Below are 25,048 nucleotides of genomic sequence, written 5' to 3'. Positions count from 1 at the left end.
AGAGATTCACAAATGAATTCCCCATTAAGGAATAATAAAAGTTATTGTCATCACATTATTTTAATTTTGTTATGTAGGCCACTACTTTTATTTATATATATATATATATATATATATATATATATATATATATATATATATATATATACATACACTATATATATATATATATATATATATATATATATATATATATACATACACTATATATATATATATATATATATATATATATATATATATATATATATACATATATACATATATATAAATATATACATATATATATATATATATATACACATCTACACATTACGCTCTTACTCCCACATAAGCACTGACATTATTATTTACTACTTTTATTTATTTATATAAATAAATATAGGGTAGGCCACTACTTTTATATATATATATATACATATATACACATCCATTACATTGTACACACATGCACATCCTACACTACTGATAGACTGATGGTCACATCCCATTTGTTTATTATTTTCCTTTGTTGCACATTGCGTTGCTTTATGTTAAATAAATATACTTTGCTAAACCTTCTTAAATTCAGTGTGTCTCCCGTCTTGTCGTGGCCCAAAGAGCCAGGTTGTGACAAATGGGGGCTCGTCCGTTCGTGGTTTTCAGTAACATGTTTATGGGTTGTAGATTTGTTTGACACGTGTTTGTTTTTACGCGTGGATCAGCTGATGAGGGCCTGGTGCGCGTGTAGGTCGGTGGTGAATGCCGTTGTGTTTCCTTGTTGCCTGAAATTTTTGGGGGGGGGGGGGTCGCGCTGAAGGGAGAAGGTTTCGCGTCCGTGGAAGCATTTGGATGCGTTTTGGTTTTTTTTTCCCCTGTCGGTTGTGCGTAGTCCAAAGAGAAGGTAAGTGTTGCCGCCCTGATGCGTTGTATTTGGAGTTTCCCTGTTAAGCTGTAGGGGCGTTTCCCCTTTGGGTCACGTCGGTTTTTTTCTTTGTGTAGTGTTGTGGCAATGTGGTTAGTGTCACCTGTCTACGGACAGGTGTCTCGGGAGCACGTCCGTGGGATCTTGCGTGGCGGCCTGCTCGCAGGTGGCTTCTCAGACCCGCTGGTTTCCAGTGCGTAATTACCCGCCGCACGCCGCATGAAGACTAGGGGTGAGTTTAGTAAGATTTTGGGTTAGGCAGTTAGCGGGAAATACTCCTCGAGGTAAGTTTGCCTCGTTTGTATGCGTTTGAGGGGGTAATACTGTGCATTCTGTTTGGTCTGTCTGTTATTATGGCTTCTTTGTCGGAGTTTTTTGATGCGCCCTCGGAGGTGTTTGTTAATGGCTGTACTAAAGAACAGCTGATGCGAATAGCCGAACATTATGAGATTAATGTGGCAGATAAAAAACCCAAGGCTGAGGTTAAAAGTATTATTTTGTCCGCCTTAGTGGAGAGTGGGGTTTTGAAGAAGGGAGAGTTTTTGTCGGACGTGGCAGCGGTGCCAATGTCCGTACCAGTGTCCATGGCAGGGCTGACTTTTGCGCAGCAGAAGGAACTGATGATGATACAGTTTGAGCAGGAGAAAGTACGGTTAAAAGTAGAAATGGAACGGCAGCAAACAGAAAAGATGAAACTGGACTTGCAGCAGTATAAACTGAGTTTGATCCGTGATGGTAAGCTTTCACAGAACATGGCAGAGGAAAGTTTTTTTGAGTCGGGGCAGGTTAGGTTTGATGTTGGGGCTAATTTGCGCTTAATGCCTAGGTTTAATGACAGGGATCCGGATATATTTTTCACTTTATTTGAGCGGATTGCAGATGCAAAAAATTGGCCTGATGCAGACAAGACTTTGATGCTCCAGTGCGTCCTTACGGGTAGGGCCCAGGAGGCGTATTCAGCGCTGAGTGCGAGTGATTGTACGAGTTATGTTAAGGTCAAATCTGCTGTCTTGAAAGCATACGAGTTGGTCCCCGAGGCTTATCGTCAAAGGTTTAGGAACTGGGGGAAAGGTGACGAACAAACAAATGTTGAATTTGCTCGTGATTTGCTATGCCATTTTAACCGCTGGTGTTCCGCTGCGAGTGTCGAGAGTTTTGAGGGGCTTTGTGAGTTGATGGTGCTGGAACAATTTAAAAATTCTATTCCTCAGCGCATTGCAACTTATGTAAGTGAGCAGAAAGCAACCACCGTACATAGAGCGGCTGAGCTGGCTGACGATTTTGTGTTAACGCACAGGAGTGGGTTTGGTGAAGTGTACGCGGCCAGTGAGTTAAGACGTAGAAGTAATAACCACGGTAGCTCGGGTTACGGTGTTCAGTCCTCAGTAGCGGGTCCCTCGCATACATTTAAAGCCTCACGGGTGAGAGATGATGGTGGCAGAGGGGGCTTATGTCATTATTGTCGGAGCGCGGGCCACTGGAAGGATCAATGTCCGGTGTTGCAGAGTGTGAATAAACATAAATCTTATCCATCTGCTCCTGCTCCAGCCTTGTCCTGTTCCAGTGCTCAGGGGCCAGGTCCTGAATGTGTTGGTCCAGAGAGTGGTGGTGATTTTGAGCCTTTCATTGCTGACGCTGTCGTTTCTCTGGTGGGTAGTGACGAGCGTGTGCCTATAAAAGTTTTGAGAGATACAGGCGCTAAGCATTCTTTCATTTTGGGATCAGTATTGCCTTTTTCGCCTGCAACAGAAACGGGGGATTTTATTCTGATGCGAGGTATGGAGATGGGATTGGTACCTGTACCGCTGCACAACATGGTTCTTGATTGTGATCTGGTGCAAGGTGTTGTTGCCATTGGTGTGCGTCCAGCATTGCCAGTGGATGGAGTGGAGTTGATTCTGGGAAATGATCTGGCTGGTAGCGCGGTGTGGGCTAGTGTGCCGCCGTCTCCTGTAGTTACATCTAAGCTGTTGGTAACAGTTGGGCCAGATGAGTGTGGTCAGAAATATCCAGCTGCGTTTCCAGCCTGCGCCATGACCCGTGCACAGCGTGCTAGGGATGCGTCAGACTTGGTCGTTAGTGGAGAGCAAAAGGAGATGAAAGTTGTGATTCCTCTACCTGATCTTCCCCCATCCATCCCTCGAGCGGAGTGGGTTAAATGTCAGCAGGTTGATCAGTCTCTGTCCAGTTTGGTGACCAGTGCTTTGCCGGAGAGTGAAATGGGAAATGTTGCTCGTGGCTATTTTTTCCAGGATGAGTTGCTTGTGAGGAAATGGGTGCCTTGTGAGGGTGACTATGTTGGTGAGCCTGTGTTTCAGGTTGTTGTGCCCGAAAAATTCCGTGACACAGTATTAAAGACTGCACATGATGAATCAGGTCATCTGGGTGTGAGAAAAACTTATGACCGGGTTTTGCGATATTTTTTTTGGCCAAAGTTAAAGTGTGATGTTGCTAATTATATAAAATCATGTCATACATGTCAACTTACAGGTAAGCCCAGTCACTCAATCAAGCCAGCGCCTCTTTGTCCCATTCCAGCAATCAGTCAGCCATTTGAACATTTGATCATAGACTGTGTGGGGCCGTTACCAACCTCAAAAACTGGTTGCTCTTACCTGCTAACTGTAATGTGTCAGGTGACAAGATACCCTGCAGCATATCCTGTGCGTTCTATTTCTGCGAGATCAATAGTCAAGGCGTTGACACAGTTTATTTCCATCTTCGGCATTCCACGTGTGATTCAGAGTGACCAAGGCTCTAATTTTACATCTCACTTGTTTTCACAGGTGTTGAAGCAGTTGAAGGTGAAGCACAACCGTGCGTCTGCGTATCATGCCCAGAGTCAGGGAGCGTTGGAGCGCTTTCACCAAACATTAAAGTCCCTGTTGCGTGCTTTTTGCACGGAGATGGGGGGAGATTGGGAGGAAGGCCTACCTTGGTTAATGTTGTCAGCCCGAGAGGTTGTGCAGGAGAGCACTAGGTTTAGTCCTAATGACCTTGTTTTTGGCCATACAGTGCGGGGTCCCTTGGCAGTCCTGCGGGATGGCTTGGGTGATACTGATCCACCTAAGAATCTGATTGATTATGTGAACGGTTTCCGTCATCGTTTGTATACAGCTGTTGAAAAAAGCGCGTGAAAATCTGGAAGTAGCTCAATCTAAAATGAAAGCTGTGTATGACCGTCGGGCAGAGCGTCGCCAGTTTACTCCTGGGGATCAGGTTTTGGCCCTCACTCCGGTTGTGAGTTCACCATTTCAGGCAAAGTTCTCAGGCCCGTACACTGTGGAGCGACAAGTTTCAGAGCAAAATTATTTCATTTCTACTCCGACGCGTAGGAAGTCTTCTCGCCTCCGTCATGTCAACCTGTTGAAGCCGTATTATTCTCGTGACGAAACTGTTGCACCTGGGTCCAGTGCGCAGAGTTTAGATATCAGTCCTGTACTCACTGTGGGTTCTGTGCCCTCAGCTTTGATGGCTCCGGGTATGGTGAGCATGGAGGGGGATGTTCGAGCACCTGATGATCCTGTGATGTGTGGTAGGCTAAAAAATTCAGAGACGTTGTGTAACTTGGAGAGTTTATTTGTTCACTTGTCTGAAGTTCAAAGCAGTGAGCTGAAAGAGGTAATCAGGGAGTATCCAGTCCTGTTTAGTGATACACCATCGCGTACACACTTGATAGAACATGATATTGATGTTGGAGACAGTACACCAATTAAACAGCGTTTCTATAGGTGTGCACCACACAGACAGAAAGTAATGGAATCTGAGGTCAAGTATATGCTGGACCATCACATTGCAGTTCCATCGTCATCCAGTTGGGCGTCACCCTGTCTGTTGGTCGATAAGTCGGACAAGTCTCCTAGGTTCTGTACTGACTATCGAAAGGTAAACAAGGTCACTAAGTCAGATTCTTATCCGTTGCCGCGAATGGAGGACTGCATAGACCAGGTCGGTGCAGCACAATTTGTGAGCAAGTTCGACTTGCTGAAGGGGTATTGGCAAGTTCCACTATCTGCTCGTGCTAGGGAGATTTCTGCATTTATAACGCCTACAGGACTGTATGAATATACCGTGATGAGTTTTGGGCTACGGAACGCACCCGCAACTTTTCAGCGTCTAATGAATACGGTTGTTGCAGGTCTTGAAGGTTGCGCAGTTTATCTGGACGATGTAGTTGTTTTCAGTGACACGTGGGATGCTCATGTCGGGCGCGTCCGTGCCTTGTTCAGTCGTTTGGCTGAGGCGCGACTCACAATCAATCTGGCAAAGTGTGAGTTTGCCAGGGCGACGGTGACGTATCTTGGCCGGGTGGTCGGACAGGGGCAGGTGCGTCCAGTCGATGCTAAAGTTAGAGCTGTTGTGCAGTATCCTGTTCCAGTTACGAAGAAAGAATTGATGCGGTTCCTAGGTTTAGTCGGCTATTATAGGAGTTTTTGTAAAAACTTTTCAACTGTTGTTGCACCGCTGACTGACCTGTTGAAGGGCAGGGTGAAGTTTGTGTGGTCTCCTCACTGTCAAAGTGCATTTGAAAATGTGAAATCGCTCCTGTGCTCAGTTCCAGTCCTGGCTGCACCGTGCTTGCATAAGCCGTTTAAGATCCAGGCAGATGCCAGTCAAGTGGGCGCAGGGGCAGTGTTGTTACAGGAGGAGGGGGGAGTTGATAAACCTGTGTGTTACTTCTCAAAAAAGTTCAACTCATACCAGTTGCACTACTCAACTATAGAGAAGGAAGCGCTGGCCCTCATTTGGGCGCTTCAGCATTTTGAGGTTTATGTTGGTACTGGGGGGGAACCAGTAGTTGTTTTCACTGACCATATCCCTTTGACCTTTTTGAGTTCACTGCACTGCCCAAACCACCGTCTGATGCGATGGACTTTGTTCTTGCAGGGCCATAATTTAGAGGTCAGACACATTAAGGGCAAGGACAATTTAATGGCCGATGCTTTTTCCTCGTGCCCCTGTGGGTTAAATGGTAGTCTGTTATCCTTCCTACTGTTCTCATCTCCCTATTAAAATGTTTCATTTTCAGGTACCTGGTTGCAGTGGGATGTGTGTAAGGTAGTAGCGTAGTTGTTGGGTTTGGGTTTGTGGTGATCCCTGTCGGGACTCCATCTTAAGGGGGAGGGTGTGATGACCCCTGCTGTTGAGGCAGCAGGCTCCTGATGTGACTTGGGTTTGTGGGAGGAGTTTTGGTCAATCATGGGCACCTGGGCCCAGTGTTCCTGAGATTATAAAACGACCCATGATTCATTCATTCTCTCTCTCTCCTCTCCAGCAGATGTCCTACGGGTGATGTGGCAGCTGCAGTTTTCTTAAGTTCCATTATGCTCAGTTATGCACTTTACAACACACATCCATTACATTGTACACACATGCACATCCTACACTACTGATAGACTGATGGTCACATCCCATTTGTTTATTATTTTCCTTTGTTGCACATTGCGTTGCTTTATGTTAAATAAATATACTTTGCTAAACCTTCTTAAATTCAGTGTGTCTCCCGTCTTGTCGTGGCCCAAAGAGCCAGGTTGTGACAATATATATATATATCAACACATTACGCTCTTACTTCCACATAAGCACTGACATTTAGCTCATGAATTCCTGTCTGTTAATTATCTTGTGTTTTCTCTTGTGACAAAGTCAGAAAATTTTACATCTAAATTTTAATATAAATGAAATCCTGCCTTAATTGTTTTTACCCAATTAAAAATGTAATAATAACATTTGTAAGCTTTTGAATACATTCATTATAGGGCAAAGAACGCGTAGGCAAAGTCGTTAACTTTTGCATGCAACATGCAACTGTAGTGGGCTCATATCCCTTTAAGAACCGTGTGTAGGGCGTTCCCTGTAGTGGCGGGGGGCGTGTCGCGTAGTGACGTCATTACGCGACACGCCTCCTACAGTGCCTAATACTCGACACGCCTCCCTCTTGCAGGCCGCAGACGGATACACTTGCCGAATACAGGGAAAAGGAGGACGCATTTGGAGGAGCCTTCGAATTTAGACGAATTGGGACAGCCTTCGCGCAGCTCTGTGACGTAAGCGGCTTTCGAATGCAGCCTCCGAAGGCTGCAGACCCTGAATTGGGACACAGCTAGTGTATCAAATATGAGAACTAACCAAGTGCTCACCTATTTATCTGTTCATGTGAACAGTATCTCAACGATATTTACGTTAAGTAACCATTTACATTCAAAATATATCATAACCATATCAAAATAATGTGCAAATAACATAAAAAATACACAGAGATTTAGAGGTATCAAAGAAGTGTGCTTAATTACTCCAACACTATAGGCCTATTAATGCGAGATAAACTGCACCAAAAATTACCCTCTAAGTAACTTTAGACTCACATTGAAATGAAATAAATTCCTTCAGTAGTTTTCACATTACAAAATCAAATTATTTTACTCTCATATGATTTATCAAATTACTTCCTTTCCCTGTAAATTGGGAAAATAAAAAAAAACTCCTTTTTACATTCAGATATCGGCATAAAATAATAGATACAATACACACATGTTCAAAATATTGCATCATTATTCACTTCAGTTCACTCTCATAGCCTTTAATATCACCACTGCTCTCTTTCAGCACACTGAAAATCAACAGAGAAATAGCATCGGAGCAGCTAAAGAGACACGTGTCTCACCGTTGCTCTGTAGTTCAAAGCCGAGCACGCCGATGTCGGAGCTGCAGCGGCTCTCCGGATGGCAGGTAAGTGGTTAGCATGTTAGACAGATAGCTAGCATTAGCATGGACAACGACGTAAGTTGGCTACTAGCACGGTTTTTTTCTCCGGATAAACAACTCGTCTTACCGACGCGACTCGTCTCCTTCATGTAGTCACTCGGCTCCGGACTCCCAGTGGGTAAGTGCGCTGGCTTACTTTTCACAGGTTAGCTCGGGTTTCTGTCTTTTTTCTCTGTCTGCTAAGCAGGTAGCTGCGCTCACCCCGTGGCTAAGATGAAAAAAACCCGGAAAAGTGACGCACTTCACCTCAAGAGCTGAACGTGGTCTGCGTTACCCCTGATTGGCTGTTGGGGCTACACGTGGGATCATGAGAACTGAGCGGTGCATTCAAATGCAATGGGAGATTTAATACTTTGCCGATATAAACAAATAAAAATAAGAAAATAAATACTCTCTCTTCTTTCTCTTATCTAATTGTGTTCATTTTACATCTGGGTTACAACTGCGGTCGAGTACTCTGTCCATCTCTGGTGGACAGGACATAAGTCCTCGCTCTGAGGAACGCGCAGCCCCCCCAAGCCGCGGTATAGTTCGCACACTGACCGTCGTCAATTGTCGTGGAAACAGAACGATGCCCCCAGAGCGGGTATAAAAGGGCTATCGACCATATTGTGTTCTCTTTTCGCACTTGTACTTGACACACATTGGTAAGACTGGAGAGTTGATCCAAACTGTAGAGAGTATCAAATCGCTGAAGACCCAAACGGAGAGTTTCACACGGCCGAAGAAGAAGGACCTGAACGCATCTTTGCTAGGAAGCCGCACGAGAGGGATCGTCAACGAGCTACTGCGGGAAAGAGGGCGACGAAGCCCCTCGGGGCTGCGGAGTGCGGACCCAGGAGCAGCCCCAGCAGGCCCGGATCTGAACCGAGGCATCGGGGTAAGACAACTTTGTTGGTTTGGTTTTTACGTTTTACTTGTTGATGCATCCCTTAAAGACGCTAAAAGCGCCCAAAGTCAGAAATCAGTATCACTTTTGGAGTTTGACGGTGAACAGTTCACATCAGTTCATGAGGACTGGTGGGAAAACCCACATTTGGTGAAAGCAGACACTCGCTCTACGATGTCTTCGTGTAAATGTAATATTTGTGTGGGACAGAATGTGTTAAATATGGCGGGAGAGCCGTGTAGTGTCGTAATAGAAAGTGCGGTGGTCGGAAAGTTGTGTTGTTTGGATTTTAAGGCGTCAAATGTTCCACATCTGACATGGAGATTTGTGGGAAAGAAATGGCGGCGGCGCCATATTTCATAAAATGCCAAACATGTGTTTTAGTTGTTCACCATGGAAACGACGTTAGTGTTCGTGCTGCGGTCGAGTGAGCCGTCATTCGTTTTTCCGAAGTTAAACCAGCCGCCCGTAAATTTGCAGTGCGCTCGTATTGTGATACTTATGGTAAATTCATTGCAACCATTTCACAACCAGGCTCATATACAGGATCAATACGGAAATAAGATTAATTGCATAATATTCACATAACGTTTCACTGTGGAATATCAGAATAAATGCCTTTGGATATTTCCTGTGCAGTAAAATATTACATTATTTTAAAAATAATTAAAATTAAACCGTCTGTTTCCAATGACTGATTCCACTGGTACATTTCAGATGACCTCAGGTATCCAAAAATTACAGCATTTTTCACTGTGGGAGGTAACTGTTTTAATTTTTTTACGTTTGTGTTTTTACTGCTGAAAAGTATGTTTGAGAATGTTTTTATATTATAGAAAAATAGATTTAGAGTCCAGCTCTGTATGATAAGTGGTCTGAGATGACTTTTTATGGTATATATTATTTGATGTAATTGGATTTATTTTATTTTTTTGCAGAGGAGGACATCGGAGGAGGAGACTAGTGGACACTGAGTCTCAGAGGAAGAGATTTCTATTTGTTTTACACATTCAATACAAATTTTGATGGTTATATTCCTGATAACTTGTTTGGCCAGTTTTTTTTTCATTTTTCCATTTAGGATGCCTCGGAAGAACCACCGGCTGTCCGCTGCTGCCAGGCGGAGGATGGAGGATCGGTGTGACGGGCAGGAGCCTGTCATTTCCTTCTCGGGCAGACCCCCTGGTATGTACTCAAATGTTTTCTTTTATCATTAAATGTTTTACTTTATTAATCGTTAGATGTTTTCTCACTATATTTAGTGGAAACCTAGTGGAAAGAGCTATGCCTCTATACTTATTATAAATTATGAAAATTTCTGACTGATTTTTTTTATTATTTTTTTTACTTTTTCACTAGCCCGTGGAACTGGACGTTGCCATGCCGTGAGGAAGTGGCCAACTTCTGCTCACACCGGCAGGAGCCACAAGTTGGTCATCCCGCCGGAGTCTCCAGACAAAAAGGTAATTTTGCGTTGGAAGTCATTTGACAAATGATGTTTAATGTTGATCATAATCTTGTTTGCATGATAATAATTCTCCGTTGTGTCGTTCCAGTTTGTTCTTCTTGTCGGGGACTCCCACCTTCGTAGCATCGTGGATGGGTTTGTCACGATGCCGGAGGGACGCCTGTCGTTTGGTGCCATGGCGACGCCGGGGGCTTGTACCATGGACCTGAGGACCGAGCTGGTGAGTGCAGTTGTGCCACGTACACCAGACCTTGTATGTGTTCTAGCCCCCAGCAACAACCTGACGGCCAGGAGGACGGTGGAGCAGGCAGGGGAGGACTTCGGTGAGCTCATCGCCAGTGCCTGCAGTCGGTGGCCCAAGGTGTTCGTCCTGGACTTCGTTCCTCGCCTGACGGTCGACGTGGATGTCCAGGATAACTTCAGGCAGGAGTTTCGCCGCGTTGCAGCAGTCATGGGTACGTTTTAAAAGGATGTTTGTGAAGTACATTTACATGTATGGTGTGTCATGTGTTGGATAGCAGACTTTTAACTATGCCATCTCTGTGTAATTATTGTAGACGTGCGGTACTGCTGCATCGCGGAGCACTTCCCATTGAACCGCCTTGAGCTGTGGAGCCGGGATGGTGTAAGTATACGAGTATTTAAGTGCATGGGAGATTTACTGTAAAATGTCTGTTCAGTCAATTAATTGTGATTGTGATTTGTTTTTTAGGTCCATCTGAGTGACAACCATGGGATGGGTGTCCTGGTCCAGCTGATGTGGAGCTACGCACTCCAGCAGTTGGAGCCCCCCCCGCCGCCGCCGCCCGTGGTTCCCCCCCGGAGATCGCCTCCAGCCCAGCGTCGCCGTCCCCAGCCGGTCGTGATGGACTACGTCGCCCCTGCCCCACTGGCCCAACGCTGGACCGTAGTTGGACAGGACAGGAAGGTAAGACTTGTGTGGTTGAGACTATTTGGAAAATGTCATATTTCAAATCAGTTTACTGTCATGACGATGAAAGGCCGCTTTTTGATCCAAACTGTTCTGTCCGTCATTACAGAGGAAGCGACCTGAGGGACTTGGCCAGTCCACAGGTGCTGGGAAGAGGAGGGTGGTTCACACGGTTTGTTATTTTTGATTACGTTTTAATTGAAAAATGTGTATATGTTTGACTGTGGATGCTTTGATTTTGATGAAACATTTCCACTAATAGTCTTTCTGTGTTTTTATTTCACAGGGCGTGTGTTCCACCCCCCCCACTCCTGTCCGGTTCAGCTCGGAGATGCTGGAGTCCACGGACCGGCTCGTGCCTGCGGACCTCAGTGCCCCCGTGGACTCCACTGCAGCTCCAGAAGGCCAACGGGTAATTAGCATTTAAATGAGATCTGTTTATTTTTATGCCATGTTGTAAAGTTTCCACTTTTTAATGATGTTTTTCCTGATGTCAAAAAGGAGCTCTGTTTTCAATACGTCTTTGTTTTGTCGCTTTTCTACATTTAGAACGTGGAGCATCGTAGGAAGCGTCGTCGTAGGAGGCGTCGTCGTCGTAGGCGTGGCTTCCAACAAGACTCCTGAAGTAGTCTAATAATTGTAATTGTGTTGATACATGTGTGTGGACAGTGATGATAATAATAGAATGTTTTTTTTTTTTTTTTTTATTTCAATCATCTTACAAACTTGACAAAAACGAAACTAAAACCACAAATGAAACGTAAATACAGCAAACGGTCAAACAGAACACAAAAACAAATCTATTTTCCTCCAACAATGGTTTGATAACAATATACTTTTACTGAGTCAGTTGTTTGACCAACATGGGCGTCTTTACAGTTATGTTCAATTTATGCAACGGTATGGAATCCCTGTTACACCCAAGGATTTTTCTATTGTTTTTGATGCTGTGCCTTCGGGTATTAGTTTTTATTCATTTTTTTTAACCAACAAGGTCAAAGAGATCTCATTTAAAATGCTTCAGTTTTAAATTCTGAATTCTCAGTTTTATATGATTAATTTGTTAATTATTTTATCCAAATTTTCCATACATAAGTCTACATTTTCTGGTAAGAAGCCAAACTTCCTGGAACTGTCTGCATATGTTGGTCAATATATCTCCTCCCTCTGTGATTGTGAGACTAAAAAAAGCTGTTAAAACGTATGATCTTTGTAAGCTTTACAAAATATTTATTTACATTTATTTTTGTTTTTTCTCTATCTTGCTGTCCACCCCTGGTGTATTTATGATGGTTTGGTTGTGTATTAATGTTGTATACATCTCATCTAACTGTATTCAATCCATCAATGTTCTGTTTTTGTTAGTTGAGCCATGTTTTGTGTGAGCAAAAATAAACGCTCTGAACCCCAAACAACGCTGTGTCGTCCTTCATTCCTCTCCCTGTGAGCGCTGAGGTTCACAAGGATGGATATAGAATGGTGTTTGCATGTATATATATTTATTACAGTTTTTCTCCATTGGTTTGGCTCTTTTCTTGAAACAGAAATTACATTCTCAAAACAACATGGACAAATCTCCAAACCACTTGGCAATTGTCCACAACAGAATTGCATTTCTCATTCATTTAATCAAATTGCAATTGTCTTAGTACATGTCTCAATATCTCATTACATCTTTGCAAATGATTAAGTACAGGTAGACTACATTTAGCACAATTTCCAGGTGAATAGATCTTGTTGATCTAAACTGATGGTCGATTCTCACTCTAATGGTTGTTCTCTGCTAAACATGTCAGCATCATTTCATTGTGTAAGTCATCACTTGCACAATAGTCTGATCACTTGTCAAAATGAGTCAAGAACATAATATCATGAATACCATATATGAATCTCTTGGAACATTAGATAAATTGAGTTCAGTAATTGACAGTCAGGTGAAACTAGAACTTGACTAACGAAGGAGGAGTTTCACTCATCTCAGATGACCAATCAAACCGTATGTTTAGTTACCTGACAGGTGCTGTCTATGATTGTGAATGCTGCCAAACATATACAGTATATATACACTCAACAAAAATATAAACGCAACACTTTTGTTTTTGCTCCCATTTTTCATGAGATGGACTTAAAGATCTAAAATTCATTCCAGATACACAATATAACCATTTCTCTCAAACATTGTTCACAAATCAGTCTAAATGTGTGATAGTGAGCACTTCTGCTTTGCTGAGATAATCCATCCCACCTCACAGGTGTGCCACATCAAGATGCTGATCTGACATCATGATTAGTGCACAGGTGTGCCTTAGACTGTCCACAATAAAAGGCCACCCTGAAATGTGCATTTTTTTTGCTTTATTGGGCGTCTGGGGACTCAGAACCAGTCAGTATCTGGTGTGACCACCATTTGCCTCATGCAGTGCAACACATCTTCTTCGCATAGAGTTTATCAGATTGTCAATTGTGGCCTGTGGAATGTTGGTCCACTCCTCTTCAATGGCTGTGCGAAGTTGCTGGATATTAGTGGGAACTGGTACACGCTGTCGTATACGCCGGTCAAGCACATCCCAAACATGCTCAATGGGTGACATGTCCGGTGAGTATGCTGGCCATGCAAGAACTGGGACATTTTCAGCTTCCAAGAATTGTGTACAGATCCTTGCAACATGGGGCCGTGCATTATCTTGCTGAAACATGAGGTGATGTTCATGGATGTATGGCACAACAATGGGCCTCAGGATCTCATCACGGTATCTCTGTGCATTCAAAATGCCATCAATAAAATGCACCTGTGTTCTTCGTCCATAACAGATGCCTGCCCATACCATAACCCCACCACCACCATGGGCCACTCGATCCACAACATTGACATCAGCAAAGCGCTCACCCACACGACGCCACACACGCTGTCTGCCATCTGCCCTGAACAATGTAAACCGAGATTCATCCGTGAAGAGAACACCTCTCCAACGTGCCAGACGCCATCGAATGTGAGCATTTGCCCACTCAAGTCTGTTACGGCGACGAGCTGGAGTCAGGTCAAGACCCCGATGAGGACGACGAGCATGCAGTTGAGCTTCCCTGAGACGGTTTCTGACAGTTTGTGCAGAAATTGTTTGGTTATGCAAACCAATTGTTACAGCAGCTGTCTGAGTGGCTGGTCTCAGACGATCTTGGAGGTGAACCTGCTGGATGTGGAGGTCCTGGGCTGGTGTGGTTACACGTGGTCTGCGGTTGTGAGGCCGGTTGGATGTACTGCCATATTCTCTGAAACGACTTTGGAGACGGCTTATGGTGGAGAAATGAACATTCAATGCACGAGCAACAGATCTGGTTGACATTCCTGCTGTCAGCATGCCAATTGCACGCTCCCTCAATGCTTGTGGCATCTGTGGCATTTTGCTGTGAGACAAAACTGCACATTCCAGAGCGGCCTTTTATTGTGGGCAGTATAAGGTACACCTGTGCACTAATCATGATGTCAGATCAGCATCTTGATGTGGCACACCTGTGAGGTGGGATGGATTATCTCAGCAAAGCAGAAGTGCTCACTATCACACATTTAGACTGATTTGTGAACAATATTTGAGAGAAATGGTAATATTGTGTATCTGGAATTAATTTTAGATCTTTAAGTCCATCTCATGAAAAATGGGAGCAAAAACAAAAGTGTTGCGTTTATATTTTTGTTGAGTGTATAAAGGTTGACCAGGACAAGTACCATTTCTGAACATGGAGGCACCTGGCCAAGCAAATGAACAAGGACAACTGCCTGCTCCATGAAGAAGAAGAGGAAGAGGAGTAAGGGTGCGTGGTGGTGGAATAGGGGGAAGAGGCCGAGGAGCACGAAGACACCATGTTGTCCCGGATGAAATTCGGGCCACAATTATAGACCATGTTGTCAACCACCGTCTCACAATGGTGGAGGCAGGTCGCAGAGTGCAGCCTAATGTGCCTCGCTCTACAGTCTCCTCCATCATCCAAACCTTTTGCAGGGAAAACAGGTATGTACTCATATCAGTCAATAATTGAATTATATGTTGTATACTGTAGGACTGGACACTGTGCATAAAGCAAGAAATGTGCATTTACCTATTCATTTAGTGTGTGTGTGTGTGTGTGTGTGTGTGTGTGTGTGTGTGTGTGTGTGTGTGTGTGTGTGTGTGTGTGTGTGTGTGTGTGTGTGTGTGTGTGTGTGTGTGTGTGTGTGTGTGTGTGTGTGTGTGTGTGTGTGTGTGTGTGTGTGTGTGTTATAGCCCTGCAGTAATGTACCTCAATGGGATACAGTAGTATTCCAGTCACTGTTCAGTGATGCATTAGAATAGTGGTAAAAAGTAAAGCAACAATACAATTTCATTGGTAACTCATTCTGTAAGAAATACATAAGACATACATTATGAATGGAGTGTTGTCCTTTGAATTCTATGTTTGAACGACAACCTGGCACGGGTGGCTACTCTCACCGTAAAATCCTATTTTTTTTTTCAGTTTTACACACAATTGTATTCTGTTAGCTAGACAAAAAAACAAGTACAGTAACCATTGTCAATGAAGGACTGGGCTAAGACTTAGTGGTGGACATGAGGGATATTTCAATTGTCCTCTGCCATAGTGACAAAACATCTAAACATTTAGCAGTGCTTACACAATGCCAAAGGGATGATGCATTTTGGGGGCACTGACTATTTATATGAGAAAGAAATTTGATTTTGACACATGAGTGAACTGTTTAGGGAGAGATATGAGCTTTTGCAGGTGAGCCATGGTGTTGTGCTGAACCATCCAGGTTTTTTTTTGGCAAAACCACCAAGAGTATTGAGAACGTCCGGTCTGTTTCAAGAAATGAGCCAAAGCAACTGAGAAGGATCTTCAAAAGTTGCACAAATTGACATTGAAATAAGAAAAACCTTATTTTAGTTTCATTCACATTATGTGTAAATAAATGTAACTTAAAAAACAAAGTGTAATACACAAACTTGCTGTGACCCACATGGTTACGAAGCCCATATATGTCATCTGAATGTAGTTCCTGTGTCCCGTCACTAGGTGGCGTATGAGCCCCGCATTCATTTGTATTGCCGTTGAGCACGCTCTGAGCACGCACTGCTCACGCCCATACACAGACCCACAGTCATTACTATGAAGGTATTATTGGTGCAAAAGGTTTGAGCACCTGTAACAGTTGAATTTGTAGTTGTGACAGTGATTGTGTATGTGTATCAGTACATTTGAAGTCACAGACTCTATGAGTTGTGTACTACTATGCAAAACATATTTGTGTACCTGTATCAGACAATGTGAAGTTGTGGACAAAATTTGAATGTGTGCAAATCTGAATGTGAACTTGTGCAATAAATGTTCAATGTATGTAAAATAATTTCCCACGAAAATATTTGTGTTCTTTTCAAACACAAACACAAACCGAGAAGTACAACTGCGCAAATCTTCCCCACGAGTCACAGATTCTGTTTCCTTCACCTACAAATCACAAATCCCACCTCCACTGAGATATGTGGAGCAAAACCGTCTGTGCATTCAGTCTATGGTGCAAAAGGCGGGTGCTGATCTGAGAGCGACTGATCCCACAGCCAATCAGAGGAGAGGGGCTTTTCCCCCACAGCCAATCAGAGGAGAGGGTGGATTCAGCACATGCTAAACTAACAGCAGCAGAGACAGCGATATAGGCAACTTTCAAGGTAGGTTGTATCTTTAACCACATTAATAAATAAACCCCGACGCGAAGCTGAGACATTTAGCGTCCTGTCACTTTTCCTCTGTTTTGGTAACCATCCTCCCGGCCGTGTGCATTTGTTTTCAATGAATATACGTATGTGTGTGTATTGTTGTAGTCTTATCTGTCATAAACTGTAAGAGAGGAGAGCTGTGACCCCGGGTCAGATCGGCTCATGCAGGTTTCGTTTTCAGAAAACAGACGTGTCAGGAAGAGAGTCAGATTCATATAACTTATATGCTCTTTTACAAGATGATTCTTTCTAGGTTTAAAACATGGATCTATAAAAAAGACTAGTTAATATCTATGCTTGAAAGATCTCAACGTAGTAAAGTAAATTACTCCTATTCTCCTCTGCCTTCTAGGAAAATGACAGATCCTGGTGGTTCATCTCAGGTGAGTGTCATATGGGTAGGCTAATGGAACCTTAAAGAAATTAGCACGCTAAGACAAAGTTGTTGTTTTTTTCTAAAATGCATATTTGACAAACTATTGCTTCCGACTGTTATTACGTTACATTCAATTTAATTTTGACATTTTTCAAAATCACCAGAACACAAACATTGAAACAGCAGTCCGCATGCTTTTGAGCTGCATAGCAAATGAGACTGGAGCTAGGACAGGAGCTGGGACTGCAGGGATTGGATCTGTGACTGCAACTGGGATTGGAGCTGGGACTGCAGGGATTGGAGCTGGGACTGCAACTGGGATTGGAGCTGGGACTGCAGGGATTGGAGCTGGGACTGCAGGGATTGGATCTGTGACTGCAACTGGGATTGGAGCTGGGACTGCAACTGGGATTGGAGCTGGGACTGCAGGGATTGGAGCTGGGACTGCAGGGATTGGATCTGTGACTGCAACTGGGATTGGAGCTGGGACTGCAGCTGGCAGACCAACAACCGTGCAACATGAGATGCAGAGGTAAGTGACTGCCTCGAGGATCCAAAAGCATTCCCAGGCCAGCTGAGTGAAAGAGTCCCTCCAGCATGTCCTGGGACTTCCCCGGGGTCTCCTCCCAGTGGGGCATGCCCCTAACAACTCCCCAGGGAGGAGTCCAGGATGCATTTGAAAAAGATGCCTGAGCCTCCTCAGCAGGGAGGTATTCTTTTTAAAGTTGGATATTTAGACTTCACATATTAATAACTGTCTACTCTTCATCCAAGGTGCTTCCCATCCATGTTCTCTGGTCAGAAGCGTAAAAGGAAAGGAGGAGATCCACCCCGTGTCACTGTGTGAAAGTACACAGAGATACAGTTCTGCTTGCTGTCACAAAACACCGACAGAACCCCCAAAGATGAGGCAATCCTACTCCAAGCAGGTCTTGGTAGAAGGACTGTCAATATAGCTGACAATGCCCTCCACACAGAGGTGAGTTTTAAAGACATTTTTAAAAATCAATTTGAAATAAGTAGAGGTTGATGTGTAATGACATTAACAGTGATATTTGTTGTACTGCATTGAAATAGCTTTCATTATGCCACACAGCTTTGTGGTTTTTAACATACTAAATGAGATTATTGTCAGCTGCTCTGAGCTGGAGCAGACCAGACACCTGCCTAATATTGGCAGGTGGTCATAATGTTCCCCCTTTGGTCCTCCTTTGCTATCAAATACACAACTGCTATCAAATACACAACAAACTGGGATGCACAGTTTATTCTAACACTGTTCTAACACCAGCCTTAACCTCCCCAGCAATTTGAGCAACAGTAGCTTGTCTGGTAGATCAGCCTTCACTCCCCACGTGTATCAGTGAGTCTTAGCTGCCTATGACCCTGTCATCAGTTCAGCATAGTTCCTTCCTTGATAGATACTGACCACTGCAGACTGGGGATACCAAGAGCTGTACTTTTTCCAGATTCTCTGACCCAGTCATCTAGTCATCACATCACACATTTGGCCCTTGTCATACTAACTCAAATTCTCAGGCTTGCCCATTTTTCCTGCTACTAACACATCAACTTTGAACATTTTTTGTCACGAATATACCACACCCAATACCAGGTGCCACTTTATATTCACTTTACTTGACAGTCACCACAATATTATGCCTGATCGGCGTACATCTTCAGCAAACTGTACAACTCTGTGTTATCAATTACCACTAACCTTAACCCATTTCTGGAAACATGACAAGTTAGTCCATCAGAGACATTCAAGATCATACGGTGCACACTATGACAGTTTGTAACTTTTTACAGATAAGCAGTACACTACTTCTAAATGATCCCAAAATGAGGAGTCTGTGTGGTGGCTGGCTCCTCCAAAAAGCTTCAGGTAAGATTACTTTGCCTTTGTTGTACACTATACAGTACCTTTAAGTATAATATGGTTATAACTTTTTTCACAATTACATGTACATTCAAATGCTTCACCGAAAGTATACACGTGTTGAAGTGCTACAGGTTTGTTTGTGTTAAATATTCAGAATATGTGGTGGTGTTTTACATTGAATACTAAAAGTATCTTTTGATGGAAGATTGAGCACTTCTTCTAACAAAATGTTATCTTTCCAAAAGGCGGCAGTGGACAACGCCGTATAACCCACTGCCACAGGGGTCAGAGGGCTATACAGCAAACATTTTGAAAACATCTTCGAACGGTGGGAAGATTGTCATCTACATCATCCCACTACAAGAGAGAATGGACACCACTCCTCTACCCTATGACGCAGAGGAGTTTCAACACATGCCCAAACATGCATGCATGTCATGTGGACAGTCAGTTCCCCTGCCGCTGCTACAATACCACATTGATTCCTGTGGTGATGTAAGTTATCTTATGGCTATGTAAAAAAGGAACTCTTTATTAACGATGTTGCAATTGGCTAAAAGTATTTTACTGTAACCTTGTATTCAACTGAAAAATGTATGTTAAAAAGTATCACTGATGGTGTTTTTAAATTTCTCTTGAAGAAACATGAATCTGATGTGAAAATTGTTTCTAATGAAGAGGAGTCTGAGATTATTTCTCTGGTAAGCTGTCACTGAACTCTCAGTTTCATAATGCTGCATTTCATAACAATGGCACAAAAGTATTACTTATGGTTATGTGCATATTATGGCTGCATGATGATTTAAAAAGGGATACTTAGCAGTTATTATGGACTGTATTGCAGTGGCATGATTGTGATTATAATAAACGAGTAGTGTCATTATTAGAGACAGCAAAAGGATAACATTCAACTTAGAACTATTCCTCTGTCAACTTGCCTTCCAAATGAGATTCTTCATCTATTCCTGTGGTTTTTCTGTTGGTGAAAAAAGTAGGCCTATACAGGTTTTCATTTTCAACAACAATTAACAAGATGGCTAACTGCATTCACAACAGATGTTGTTACTGCTTTGTCAGTCATCTGAAAATACTGCAGTACATTTTAATGATAGACTGGACCCTACATTGATTCAGGTGTCTGAATATCAGCACCGCCACTAACATTTAACTTGCTCATTACTAGTGAAAACAACATTTAATAATAATAATAATAATAATAATAATAATAATAATAATAATTGAATTTGTTAGCATAATTGATAATGGTCTTGATATCAGTACAGTCCTATCAATTCATACCCCCACTTGTGTGGTGTTCTTGTTTTCTTTTTTTTGTTTTGACTCCAGCTCCATATCTGCCTGCTTGTTGAATTCTGTTTCCACCTTGTCTCAAAAGAGACTGCAAACCACACACACTTGCTTAGGTAGTGATATGTGACATAGGTAATGCTATGTGAATATTGAGCTGCCTACACAACAATAAAACCTTTGTGGATTTAGAATCAGATAGAATAAAATTGTGATGGTGAGTGCAGTAAGTGCTGCAGCAACTCCTGCTGGACAATTGTCATGTTCATTTTAATGTATGTGTTGTATTATAACTGTTTGGCTCCTAGGAAACCTGTCCGGTTTGTGGTGAGCAGGTCCCCACATCAGTCATTGAGTACCACGCCAGCACTTGTGGAGAAAGGTAATACAGGTCACATAGAGTCGGTTGATATATTTCTTGAGTGTAATTACACTTTGAATAATGGTGATAACCAAGAGTTACATAACAACTTTCACAGTGCATGGTTGGACAGCTGATGGCAACTGCTAAACACTGTGTAAAACCATTCTAAATTAGTGTGCATTCTTGTGTTTCCTTCTTTATTTGTATTAAGCTGTCCTGTGATCATGGATAATGTTGGCATAGCTTCTGGGAGCTGCAGTCGTGCCTCGACCTCATTTGATGCAACATTCAGCGCCTCAGCTGCCCTGCCCACAGAGGACATTCCATTATCCACACCTGTTAACAACAAAGATTTAGGTTTGCATTTATTTATTTATTTGTTTGTTAGAATTATGTTATACAGCAAGTAATTAGGGTGTGTATTTTTAAAGAATGTGTGACAGACATGTGTGGACTAAATGGGCTCACAGACATAGTGTTGTTAGATACATATTCTGACTATCTGGTTCCAACAAATGGCAAACATTGTAGATTGGCGATGACATTACACTCCTACTGGCGGAGGACAATGCAAATGACAAAAAGTAAGACATTATAGTGACTGAAAACAGAAGCGTCCTAACTTCGGCTTAGTTTCATAAAAAATGATGTTATGCACCATTGGGAGTCAGGCACAGGATGCAATGACAGCAACAACAACTGTTAGAAGTAATCTATCTTGTTCTGTATTCAGACTCTCATAATCAAACTTGTGTTAGTGATACAGAGAAGCTCTACAGGCCTACTGTTTTCCTGTGCAGGATCTAAGTAACTATTGTCTATTGTGACTTTGAACACCTGTTGTATTTTTCTTTGCAGGCTGGAAAAGCATGGTTGACCCAGAGCAGGCTGCAGAGGAATACAGAAAACAATGTCTGCACAATAAAGAAGATGAGCCTACGCTTAAAATAAAATTTGACATCAGAGAGGATGTAGAGGACCAAGAAGTCAGTATCTTCAACTTCTATAAGGCTCCTAACACTGACTGGGCCAGGCCATTTCAAGCTAAATTACAAGGTACTGTAATACCAATCAGGAGTTCTCAAAATCCTAGACTGTGGGCTTGATATGATGTTACAATTTGAAGTGAGCATAATGGATGGGGGACATAATTTACAGAAGGCCAACATTTCCGTATTAAAATTGCGTTTTTTGATTTGTCTTGTGTAATATTCAATTTCTTTGAGATATTGAATCGGGATCTTTATTAAGTGAAGCCATAATCATTACAATTAAAATAAATAAAAGAAAACAAGACTTGAAATATTCCACTTAGTGTGTAATGAATCTATATTTTAAATTCAACCATTGAACCTTTATGTTTGCAGGAGATGTAGCCATTGGAGATGGGGTAAACCGCCACTTCTTTAGCATGGTCATGCACAAGTTGCAGCATGGTTTCACTACTGATTTTGGTAAGTTATGTATATGTCAAGACAAGTTAATATAGATATGAATATCTATTAAAGAAGACAACATAAATAATGTTCTTACTACACACTTTTGGACTATCCATCCCAGATTTGATTCATAGCATACCAAGACAGAAAAAAGACAACAACACAAGTAAACCTGTTATACAATTTAAGTGTTTGTTGTCACCATGTAAATATGCATTTCTGCATTCACTACTGGATAGTTATGAAGTCAAAAAGCCTTCAAAACAAAGCATGAGGGAATCACATCAGCTGCATGAGCATGTTGATATTGTAGTTCCTAAGTACTGACCACATCCTTTTCAGAAACCTGTCTTCATTTTGATCTCAAGTATACAACTTTTTAGCAGGTAGTCGAGTGGTTAGAGCGCATGCTATGTACGCATATACACAGCAGACCCCGGTCCGAATCCCGGCCGGAGGTCCCTTGCTGCATGTCACATCCCCCTCTCTCTCCCGTGTTTCCTGACTGTCTACTGCTAAATAAAGGCGTCTATGCCAGAAAGAATCTTTAAAAAATAAAACTTTTGCAACAGTATGTCACAGATTGGGACACTTGTCTAACTCATGTGGCATAAATCTGTCTACAGTCGTCACATTTATATTGTGTTCTCTGTGGTGTTATTTCCCTTTAGGAAATGCATGTGGCACTGTGCTCTTTGAAGGCCAACCTGACCACCTAATCCCTTCCACGTCCCAAGTGTTGGCACAGAATGACATATTTGTCATGGCAGGGAGAATGATAGGACATTCTTTCCTTCATGGGGGCCCTCGTCTGACAGGTGTTAGCCCAGCAGTGCTTCATGTGCTGTCAGACAATCCACCCCAGACAGCCACCATCACCCTTGAAGATGTGGCAGACATAGACATCAGGGAGACCATAAGACTGGTAACACCAGAGAACCATAATACAGTTCATTTGTGACAGTTTGTATTGTTTGATTTCTGTAGTCTGGTCCTGCATTTTTTGCTAATTTAGCTGTGGCGATGTGAGCGTTTATATTATAGGCTTTTAAACTTGCATATAAAAGGCCTTGAATGTGTCATTATTCCTCATGGAAGTGGCTATATGTGTCATATGTGATTGCCATGTTTTCTTTATGATACAGAAGCTTGAAGATGGACAAGGAGAGAAGAAAAGAAAATTAAGTGTACTTACTGAGGATGAGAGGGCAGCTGTGAATGCTTTGGCACTGGCATGGGACCTTCCTGTGTTAACTGAACGCAACCGCACCTGGCTCCTGCATAATCTCCTCCAGTAGGCAGTAAGTATAAATGTCCAGTCCACTGTGGAAGGACTTGCTCAGTTCAGAGTTAAAGTTATGCTAGTATTTCTTGATATCTATATAACTGGAAAAATCTCTATCCAGTCGAGTAATTTAAGAATAACTATCTGGAACACTGTCAAGCTCAATCATAAGACAATAATGATACATTGTTATTTATTTTAGAGCTCAGTAGCACAGAAAAATACATAGCTATGGTTGAAGTGTGAATTAAAAGATAAAAAACATGGCCTTGAAAAGAGAAAGTCCCTTCACGTTATCCCTCTGACATTTTGAAAGTCCTTGGGTGGAACATGCGCCAGCTAAAGCAGCTCAAACAAGGGCTCAAGGACTCTTCGATTTGGCCATTATTGGAAACTCGTCCAGATGCAGTGGCATCATTGTTTCCACGTCAGGCAGCAGCTGGATGCAGTGCTGAGGTATTCAACAAAATTGTTTGACAACAATATATCCTGAAATGACAGCTGGTTGAGCGATTGTGTTGTGCAAGCAAGTCACATAAGCAACAAAAGAATGAAACCTGTGTATAGTTGCCATAAATATACAATGGGTACGGAAAGTATTCAGACCCAATTCACTATTTCTTAAGGTGAAGCCTCATGTCAAAATAAAAAAGAAATCAGTTCAGTTTGGCTGGACCTCCAGCTGTAGGTACTGGTTGACCCAAACTTCTTCCATATGAGAATTAGTGAAAAAAAAAAAGAAATAGTGAAAAATGTAAGAGTGTCTGAATACTTTCCGTACCCACTGTATTTATTTCCAACAGGTCCTGCTACAGCAAATACTATGGCCCGAGGAAGGACATTTGGAAGATGAGGACGATGGGGTCTCCGTTGAGAGCAAGTGTCGGGTGATGGGATACTTGCGCCAGTTTGTGACAACAGGTGAATCATGTACTGATATTCTGTCAGTTTCAGTATTCTGTCCCCTTGGAATGTCCTTTTTTTTTTTTTTTTTTTTACAAACTTCTTGTTCAGTTATCTGTTAGGATGATTGAGTAGGGAATTTAATGAACTGAAATGTGAGCACTATCTGTGGCTCTGAAAGTGTTTTTAAAGTCTGATATTTGTCTATTGAGGCATGCTGTAATCCAATGATGTTAATGCACTAATACAACTATTGATGTGACTCTTTAATTTTCGTTTCACAAGATGAGCTGAAGCAGCTTATCAAGTTCTGGATTGGATGGGAGATACCCATGGCTGATATGAGAGTGGAGGTGGTGCGAGCAGAACATCCTACATCATCGACATGCTTCCGCACCCTTGGTTTGCCTGGCAGTTACAGCAGCTACAACTCATTTAGTTCTCACTTAAACGCCTGCATTGCCACAAGCGACACTGGATTTGGACTGCTGTGAACTACTTTAGTTAGTTTAAGACCATACAGACATACTCTTCTACTAGTATTGTTTCATTCAGTTGCTATTGCTTATTTAAAGTTTGTGGTTCATTAATAAGCTTACAAGACACACTGCCGCCATTTTGGAAAAAGACACTGACATACTGTTTTAACAAGACACACTGGCACATTGTTGTACTAACATTGTTTCACAAAGTTATTTGTGTTCATTTATAGCTATTGGTCAATTAAATACCTAAATTACTTGACTCACAAGTCGCTGTGTCCTGTGTTTCTATAGACATTCTAGAT

The 25,048-nt window shown here is 42.5% G+C and overlaps 1 protein-coding gene, 1 long non-coding RNA gene and 1 pseudogene across 3 annotated transcripts in view; 2 read left to right on the top strand and 1 right to left on the bottom strand.

Annotated features, from left to right (window-relative positions):
* The window catches only part of LOC311008509 (zinc transporter ZIP9-like), an 88,138-nt pseudogene that overhangs the window by 49,380 nt on the left and 13,710 nt on the right, over positions 1 to 25,048 (bottom strand). The gene's annotated exons all lie outside the window — the stretch shown is intronic.
* LOC311032589 (uncharacterized protein) lies at positions 8,425 to 11,629 on the top strand. The gene is made up of 9 exons (XM_084039490.1): positions 8,425 to 8,549; positions 9,497 to 9,743; positions 9,918 to 10,021; positions 10,115 to 10,481; positions 10,584 to 10,651; positions 10,739 to 10,954; positions 11,067 to 11,129; positions 11,244 to 11,369; positions 11,507 to 11,629. Exons 2-9 carry the CDS (start codon positions 9,584 to 9,586, stop codon positions 11,579 to 11,581), a joined length of 1,179 nt encoding a protein of 392 aa, XP_083895616.1. The 5' UTR covers positions 8,425 to 8,549; positions 9,497 to 9,583; the 3' UTR covers positions 11,582 to 11,629.
* On the top strand, positions 16,536 to 17,324 carry LOC311032602. Its single transcript, XR_014599192.1, has 3 exons — positions 16,536 to 16,653; positions 17,054 to 17,084; positions 17,242 to 17,324. It is a non-coding gene; the product is annotated as an uncharacterized lncRNA (long non-coding RNA).

This window comes from Eutrigla gurnardus, assembly GCF_963514095.1.
Source record: "Eutrigla gurnardus genome assembly, chromosome: 22".
In the NCBI taxonomy this organism is placed as follows: domain Eukaryota; kingdom Metazoa; phylum Chordata; class Actinopteri; order Perciformes; family Triglidae; genus Eutrigla; species Eutrigla gurnardus.
This window is presented reverse-complemented; position numbering and strand designations above follow the sequence as displayed.

What these genes read in the sequence shown, in the direction of transcription:
- LOC311032589 (XM_084039490.1), top strand. Translation starts at nt 9,584, where the DNA reads ATGGTTATATTCCTGATAACTTGTTTGGCCAGTTTTTTTTTCATTTTT. An exon ending in CCGCGTTGCAGCAGTCATGG is followed by an intron (nt 10,482 to 10,583) that starts GTACGTTTTAAA and finishes TAATTATTGTAG; the next exon opens with ACGTGCGGTACTGCTGCATC. An exon ending in AGCTGTGGAGCCGGGATGGT is followed by an intron (nt 10,652 to 10,738) that starts GTAAGTATACGA and finishes TTTGTTTTTTAG; the next exon opens with GTCCATCTGAGTGACAACCA.